Source organism: Mandrillus leucophaeus, unplaced genomic scaffold (genome assembly GCF_000951045.1).
Source record: "Mandrillus leucophaeus isolate KB7577 unplaced genomic scaffold, Mleu.le_1.0 Scaffold1518, whole genome shotgun sequence".
NCBI lineage: Eukaryota > Metazoa > Chordata > Mammalia > Primates > Cercopithecidae > Mandrillus > Mandrillus leucophaeus.
The window spans coordinates 121,718-131,087 of NW_012101497.1; the positions used below are offsets into that span (position 1 = coordinate 121,718).

At 36.3% G+C, this 9,370-nt stretch overlaps 1 protein-coding gene across 1 annotated transcript; it reads right to left on the bottom strand.

Annotated features, from left to right (window-relative positions):
* Window positions 1-6,782: 6,782 nt before the first annotated feature.
* On the bottom strand, window positions 6,783-7,715 carry LOC105535930 (olfactory receptor 51B6-like). The gene is given in 1 exon segment (XM_011975180.1): window positions 6,783-7,715. A coding segment is annotated over 1 exon segment (933 nt).
* Window positions 7,716-9,370: the final 1,655 nt, after the last annotated feature.

Consider the following 9,370-nt stretch of genomic DNA (forward strand, 5'->3'; position numbering starts at 1 on the left):
TAAATGATGAGTTAATGGGTGCAGCACACCAACATGGCACATGTATACATATGTAACAAACCTGCACATTGTGCACATGTACTCTAAAACTTAAAGTATAATAAAAGATAAATAAATTTTTTAAAATTAAACAAAAAAGTTTTTTAAAATTTAAAAAATAAATCAAAAAAATAAAAAAGAAAGACATAAAATCTGGGATTCATTTAAGAAAAAAATTCATAAGGATCAAACTAGATATCCAGAGTACAAGCACTTTCTTTTCTTTTTTTTGTTATTATACTTTAAGTTCTACAGTATATGTGCACAACATGCAGGTTTGTTACATATGAGTACAAGTACTTTTTTAAATGTTTGTGAGCTTTTCCTTAAGAAACAATAACATCTTTAGAGAAATTGCCCATAAAATACTTGAAACCAAAAAAGAGAGTTTTTTTTTAATGAGCAGAAAAAATGTTTACAGTCATATTTTTCTTGAGAAAATGTAGTAAATAGTGAATCTATTACACAGTCCACATAAACAAGTGAGAGAGGAAAAAACATGATTCCTCCTTTCCTTCATTTTCTCGTTTCCTACTCTGCCTTCCTTCTGAATTGGATGGAAGATGTGCCCCCACAGAGCCTAGGGAGATGGGCCATGTCTCCAGAATTTTTCTAGTGAGTCCCACTGACTTACTCATGCCATCTCTTAGAGCAGTTATTCCGACAAACACACAGACAACACATGCACGTGTGTGTTTCAAGGTCTGTTGTTTGGATCTTATATATTAAATTGTTATATGTTAAAAAGGTGACTTTTCTTTCTATAAATTTCAGGATCTTAGCAGAGTGCAGAAGCTCAGGCTGTTTCGGTTCAGAACTCTGTGCTCTCATGCATTGTCTTTAATCTTCAAAAAAGTGAGTCCTCCATTTGGCCCCAGTCCTGAGGGTCTGAGAGTTGGGTAGTCCCAACTCTCAGACTTCTATTGTCCACAAGTAAAATTCTTCCTGCCTTCTCCAACCCAGTCCAATATATCATCATCTGCCATCCATATGATTTCATTTTCAATCCAATTTGCTTTCTTAGATCTTAATTTGGTTGCCCTCTTGATCTTAATTTGGCTGCCCTTTTCTAAGCTTTTCAACTCTATTTAGAATTTTTTTGTCTACTCTTCAGAGAAAAACTATCAACAAAGAATCCTCTGAACAGGAAAGTTGTCAATAAAAAATAAATGTAAAATAAGCCCTTTCCGGATAAACAAAAACTGAGTTGGTTTCAACTAAGTTGAAATCAAATGACCAAAGATAATCATTTGAATCTACATAAAATGACAAAAGCACCAGTAAAGATAATCATGTCATTATCAAAGACATTATTCATATATAGTCCTTTCTGCTTACTTCATTTTCAAAAATGAATGTATTACAATAAAAAACAGAATTGCATTGCTGGAACTATTACAAATATAAATGTAATATATTTACCAATAACTGAACAAAGGAGGGAAGTGATGACAAAGTTGTTTTGGAATGAAGAAATATTCTCTGAAAAAAAAGCTATAAATATCTACATAGAAAAATGAGTAAGAACACACAATGACACATGCAGTTCTGAGCATTAACAATTATACTTATACCAATCCAAGGGTCCCAGACTAGAAACCCTAAGTCTATCATAGTTCCTTACTCTTTCAAAAAAGAAAAAAAAAAATCCGTACTGTAGGATATCCCACCTCAGCTGTGATCTTTACCTCTAGGCAGACCTCTGGAAAACCTTGTATGCTTTCCTTGAGTGCATCTCACATCAGAAGAGAGAGGAATCATTCCATATTCATGTTCCTGGCACTCACTCACTCACAGTATTGTGGCTAGAATAGGAACCTATTCCTGTCCTCTTTGAGGACTCAGTTCAGATCATTCACTCACAGAGCTCTCATGAGGCCCATTTTAAAGCTTATGCATGTGGAAATCACCTCCTCTGAGTTTCATCTTTCCAGCATCTCAGGAGACCCCTTGATCTCCCTTCCCTCTCTTCTCTGTTCGGGAGGAACAGGGCCCCACAACTGTTGTCGGGATTTTCAGGTGTTTCCTGAGGAATGGATGAGGAAAATTTGAAACTCAAAAACTAGCTGATGTAAGGTCGGGAACCAGGGCTTGGTTATATGACCCGAGGAGGCTCAGCATCATAATTTAGTTTATCTCCAAGGGTTAGCGGATATCAATTGTCTTCAGGGTTCGTATGTACCTCTACTGCTCCTAGAACTTATGGATTCCAATTGCATTTTTGTCCTTCCTGTTGACTTTGGTAAAATTAGTTCTTACCTACTGGAACTTCAATGGATCTGTTAATAGTCATGCAGATTCATGACATTCAGGTTTTTTGTTTGTTTTGTTTTGTTTTGTTTTGTTTTGTTTTGTTTTGAGACACAGTCTCGCTCTGTCACCAGGCTGGAGTGCAGTAGCGCCATCTCGGCTCACTGCAAACTCCGCCTCCTGGGTTCAAGTGATTCTCCTGCCTCAGCCTCCCGAGTCGCTGGGACTACAGGAGCACGTCACCACACCCAGCTAATTTTTGTATTTTTAGTAGAGATAAGATTTCACCATGTTGGCCAGGATGGTCTCGACCTCTTTAGCTCGTGATCTACCTTCCTCGGTCTCCCGAAGTGCTGGGATCGCAGGCGTGAGCCACCGTGCCCGGCTGACATTCAGCTTTTTATCTTAAAATTATATTATTTGTAGATCAATGCCCTTTTTTTTTGCCAGATACACAATAAGGAGCATAGTCTTTATTCACAGAATCTAAAAAAATAGTGTGTAATATAAAGAAAATAGTTGCCACAAATTTTCATAGCACTATCAATACTGCATAGATGGTAATATGCTAAAGGGAGCCCATAGAAAGCATCTTTGGGGCAGGGGGAAACGTCTCAAAAGAAATATTATTCAAACTAGTAATTGAAAAATAAGGAAGGTGACAAATATAGTGTTCGTATAAGTGGGGTACAGTTTAACTCTATAAAGAAAGAAAAAATACACAGGCTATGGGAGAAGAGAAAATATGACAAACTCGGATCAAAAGAATTCTAGCAGAGCTAGTACAACAAAACGTGAGAAAATTTAACACGAGAATTTGTGGTAGCCTGATGGTTTTTGTTAATCCAAAATCATATATTTTACTTTAATGTTTGTAAAACGAAGAGCTTTTTCTACATGGTTTTCTTATCAGCTTTTCATACAACAGTCAAGTAGATTTCTTGGTACTAGTCAGAAATCGTAACTTTGGAACTTCAAGGTCAGCTGGCCTCTATCAATGGGCAGACAGCGACCCTCACTGGTGAGAGCATCAGGTTTTAACCAAGGGATTTCTCATCAAATATTCTCCCAGAGGTTTTGGAATTTTTTCATGTATCTTTGCATCTTCACAGAGCTGCTCTACTATATCACTGAAAGACAGCGCCATTGTTTCTGCAACACGAGCAAACAAATCCCAGGGCCGACATCAAAGACTGGTAGCCTGTTTTAAGCATTAGAGTGTTTCAAATCTTTTAAGGTGTTTTAACTTTACCCTAAGCACAAGGAATATGAAGCAAGAGTTATGACTGGATAATCACTGTTATAAGTTTGTTTTGGCTAAAGAATGAGGAACACATTGGAAAAAGAAAAGAGTGAGTGAGGAGAGTATAAAATACAGGTGCAATAATCCAGGTGAGAAACAGTGTTGGTGTGGATGTGAACAGGTGTTGTCAGTAAGGTTGGCTAGAAGTGATTGAAAGAAAGATTCTATGACACAGAAAGAAAAGAACTTGGTGACTGATTAAGATGGTAGATTCAGGAGAGAGAACAGTGAAAGATGACATCTGCATTGTGATTTTATGTGAGTGGAGAGCAGCTCCACTTACTAAGGATAGGGATTACAGGAAGAGAACAACTTTATTAATTAATCATAGTTCTTTGTTGATTGGTTATTTTGCATTAAGAGCCATGTAACATACTTTGAAAAGAGATTTGAAAAGAGGGAGGAGAGCCAGTACACTTTTGAACATTCTGTGTGTGTAAGCAGTCAGGTAGAGATGTCTCCTAGTCGGCTTTGTATGCGTGCTCTTAGAGAACAACTAGGAGGAGAAAAGACAGGAAAATGATCAATAATCAGATTAGATTATTTAGATTAGAAACTTTATTTTAAATTACTAGTATTATTATTAAGAGCAAGGGCTCTGGAGCCAGTTTGCCTGACTGTAAAATCTAACCTGACAGGTTCTGAGTTTTCCAGATTCAGCATTTTACTTCCTCATCTATAAAATAGGAATGATTGGAGTTGCTGAAAGGATTGTTGCAGAGATTAAATAGATAATCTTAAGAATTATTGTGACAGTTATATGACTCAATGTATATGTGTTAGCACAAGGTCTGAAAAATATTAAAAATAAATGGTAACTTTGCTTTGTTTTGTGGTTTTCTAAGAAGAGTATATAAGAGGGAAATATTTAGAATGGATTTAAATGAGCAAAGAAACAGGATATTTACATGAGAGTCTGTAAAGAATCAAACAATAAAATTCATCTAGGATATAAAGGTAAATAAAGACAGGAAGGAATCAGAAAAAAGAAAAAGTCAATGTGTCGGAGGTCCTGGTGGTGTAAGAGAAAGTTGTATTAGGAGTAATTGAAGGAGAGAGCTAAAAAGAAAGTAAGATCATGTTCTAAGACTATTTAAAACTTCTCATGTTATTCTTAGTAGCTGCATATTTTGACATGATATATTTAATAACGCATGAAGGGGGCTGAATGCTCTTTCCTCCCTAACTATTAAATGTTGACAGGTAAAAAGTTTTAGATGTCAATTTTTACCAATGACAGTGGTAAAATAATCAACAGAACATATGAGTTCCAGTAGGAATATCCACTCTCTCATAACCTCAGAGAAACAGTCTTACAGGGTATATTTTGTTGTTTTTAATTGATGAGTGAAACAGGGCTCAGAGATCAAGTGATGTGCCATTTTATCAATTCCTTTTTCCACACTATGCCAAATATATGTGTGTTTCTTTGTTTTTAACAAATTTTCTTCATTTCCTAGAAATAATTAGACACAAGTAAAATTTACTGCATCCAAAAGTATAAAAGCTATGACGTCTAGCCTTTTTAAATGAAATAGTGTTTTCTTTATGTCACCAGTTATACGCTATCCGTTTTATCTAGGTGAGTTTTGGGAGAAAAGTATATCGTAAAATCGGAATATAATTTTGAATATAAGATATAATAATTAGAATTGTTTAATAACTATATTTCTATTAAAATTATATATTTAGTAAATGTTTCCAGAGATACTTTGATATAAAGAATATAAAGACCACACATGTTACATCTTTTTAAATATTTTGTAAAAATAGAATTATCTTGTCTATTTCATTGTTTTCTTTTGAATTCATCTCCACGTATCACTCTATTAGAAGTATTTACTATGTTGGACTTATTTATATCATGTTGCTTTATGATTCTTTAATGTATATTTCCCTTGCTTTTAAGATCTTGTTATAAATTCTGGGTTTTATTTTTATTTGTACACTGAGTGAACCACACATTTCAATTAGTTTACTTATTTTCTTCTTTCTTATAAGAAAAAAAAAAGAGAAAAATCTAGTTAAAATGAGAAAAAGAGTTGGATGAATTATGAATAAGAGCAAACTAGATGGAAGATCTAAGTCAATTATTTTCAAAAGTTATTTCTGCAAATAACCATTTTCAATGGACAAAAAAATTCTTCTACAAGAGAATCTATTAATTACAGGAAATTACTCCAAGAATGCTGGTAAAACATAGGGTCATGCAATTCATCTTCCAATTTAACAAGAAAATTCATGAGCTAATTGCTGATTGAATACATTATTTCATTTGCCAATACATTTTCTATAGTATTGTTTAATGTACATCATTTTCCCTAGCTATCCTTACCTGTTGATTAACTAATAAAATATGGTTTCTCTTCTCATTTATTGATACACAGATTCTGGTAATGTTGACTCCTTCAAGGCATAAAATGCATTGGAAGCCCTAATAAACTTTTTTTTAAAAGATTGCATTTGTTTGTAATGAAGCATATATTGAGGCTATACCGAACACAGAAAAAATGCAAAAAAGGAACAAAAATTCAGGCGTGCAAGAAATAGAAATTTATTTTATTATGGGTTATTTAGAACCTTCATCCCATTAGGTGGCAGACACCAGATCTCATCGACTCAGAAACTTCTCACTAATCCTTGGTGGGCATCTAGCCAAGCTGGCATCTGCTAGAATCCAAGTTCTTGTTTGGTCCTTGGTTGTATTGGCAGAATGACCTCTTTTAGTTTTAATACCTTACTTTCACCTCCTTCTGATTCAGTCTAGTGCCATGCAGTACCAGTAAGGCAGTCTAAGACCTTTCATTACCTCTGATACACTGTCAGGCATACAGTAAATTATTAACCTGTTTTCCACGCAGTGTTGGGAAACTCCATCAAGCTATGTCATTCTACTATGTCTGTATAGATTCTGTAACCATTTCAAGTATCCTTGACCTCAGATAGGCATGAAGAGAAGTGATTCTGACAGAGTGGAAAATGACAACATAAAGCAAATCTATCTACCAATCAGAGCAACAAAACTAAGGTCAATGCCCTTAGGAGTGGGATGGGGACACAGAGAATTGGAGCAATGATTCTGTGTCTTTTAAATGACAGGAATGTCAGGTCTTTGGTTTTGAGCCACTTTGGAATCATATGACAAATCCATTCTGCAATGGGGAGATACCCCCAAAGTCATCAATTAGGTTCAAATTCTGTGAAAAGACAGAAGGCTACTGATGCCATTCTGTATCTGCTTGGTCTTAATACTATAGATTATTGGATTTATAAATGGGAGGAAGACAAAGTAGACATAGCTCATGATAATGTGAACTACATGTGGAACATTTTTTCCAAATCGATGAATGAGGGTTAGCCCAGTCACAGTGACATAAAAAACCAGAACACAGCTAATGTGAGAAATACAAGTATTTAGGGCCTTAGTCTGCTCCTTGCCTGAGGCAATTCCCATGACCTTCTTAAGGATCAGAATGTAAGAGATAAGGATAAGCACAAAGTCCAAGAAACCAGTTGATGAGAACAGGACTATAGGACAAAGTCTATTAAAGGTAAAGTCTGCACAGGCCAGTTTGATCACATCCTGGTGCAGGCAGAAGGCATGGGAGAGGACATGGGATCGACGGTAGGGGAATCCAGAGAGGGTGGTGATTATGGGCACAATTGGCATAATAAATCTCCTCATTAGAACCCTCAAACCTATCTTCACCACCTTAGCATTGGTGAGAATGGAGGTGTATCTCAGGAGATTACGGGTGCCAATAAAACAGTCACGGGCCATGATGAGTAACACTCTGGACTCCACAATAGACAGGGAGTGGATTAGACACGCCTGGAGGAAGCAGGCTCCATGGCTTATTTTCCTGTGATCCAGCTAGAAAATGCCAAGCACAGTGGGCATTATTGTCAACGTTACACTAAGGTCTGTGGCTGCCAATATAGCCAGAGAGTAGTACATGGGCTCGTGAAGAGTGTAGTCTTCTCTGATAAAGAAGAGGGTGCCCTTGCCAAGGACTGTAGAGACATAGATGACAAAAAAGGAGATAGAACTCCAAGGATGAAATCTCTCCAGACCTGGAAAGCCAGTGAGGAGAAAAGGGGCAGCACTAATGGTGGGTGACATGGTGGATATCTGAGGAGAAACAAACAAAGCAGCTCTCTAGACCAGCATTATGTGGTGGAAACAGAATTAGAGCTAAATATGTGATTTTAAATATTCTGGTAGTCACATTAAAAAGAATAAAAAGAAAAGTGATAAAATTAGTATTAATAACACATCTTATTTAAGCTACTATATCCAAAATATTATCATTTTAATAGATAATCAGCATAAAAATCATATATGAGATAGTTCCCACAATTTTTTTTTTTTTTTTTTGTACAAATTCTTCAAAATCGAGTGCTTGCACTTACAGAAAATTCTGACTCAAGCTAACCAGATGCTACTGTTTTGGACAGCACAGCTCTAGATCATACTACTTCATCCTCAGTTTCGACTACAGTAGAATAGGAAGCCAGATATATTCAAAATTTGAGAAAGGTTATGGGTCAGTTGCTGGTTTGAAATATAAGGAGGTCACAAAAGAAGGAATGCAAGAAGCCCCTACATACAGAACGGGCATCCTAGCTAACAGTCTGAAAAAAAAAAAAAAACAAACTGGGACTTCAGAGCTCAGCAGTAGGAAACTGAACTCTGACAGCCAGGTGCGGTGGCTCACTCAAGCCTGTAATCCCAGCACTTTGGGAGGCTGAGGTGGGCGGATCACCTGAAGTCAGGAATTCCAGACCAGCCTGGCCAACATGGTGAAACTCTGTCCCTACCGAAAATACAAAAATTAGCCAGGTGTGGTCACAGGCGCCTGTAGTTCCAGCTACTTGGGAAGTTGGGGCAGCAGAATCGCTTGAACCCAGGAGGCACAGGTTGCAGGGAGCAAGAGGTTGTGCCATTGCACTCCAGGCTGGGTGACAGAGCGAGACTCTATCTCAAAAAAAAAAAGGAAAAAAGAAAAGAAACTGAACTCTGACTATAATCTGAATGAATGTGGAAGCGAATTCTTTCCTAGAGCCTTCAGAAAAGAGCCCAGTTCTCCTGACATTTTGAATTTAACCTTATAATATCCTAAGCAGAAAACTCAGTTAAGCCTATTAGAGTGTAGACCTACAGAAATGTGATATAATAAACTAATCATATTTTAAGCAGCTCAAGTTGCAGTAATTTGTGTATAACAACAGAAAACTAATGCAAAATATTACTGTTATCCATATTTATTAAGAGTTTATAGAGTTCTATAATAAACTAATATTTAGAGTTTATGTAAATTATTGTATCATTTATCTATTATCACAGAATTGTCACATGACAAAGTCCTGTATAACATCAATGGCTGACAACATTAAACATTTATTTTTCACTCTAATGCATGGTTCAACTTATTTAGGCTGGACTTGCCTGGGCAGCATGATCATTTCTGCCCCATCTGCTCAGGTACATAGGGTGCAGCTGTATGTCCCCATCCTATTGTTTTCCTGTGTCTTTCTTCCTATATCTATCACCCTTTTGTTGTGTCTATTTCTATATCGTCTCTTATTTTGCCCTCTCTAACTAAACCCCAGATGTCTCTTTTGCATCACCCAGATTTTAGCATAAAACTTAGCACAAAATTTTTACTGTTTACATTCTTTTACTAGTCTCTCAGACCAGACCTAGTGGCTCTAACTCATTGTAGTAAAAAACACAGTTCTACTCCCACTCCAACACTAACATTGCTTACCTTACTA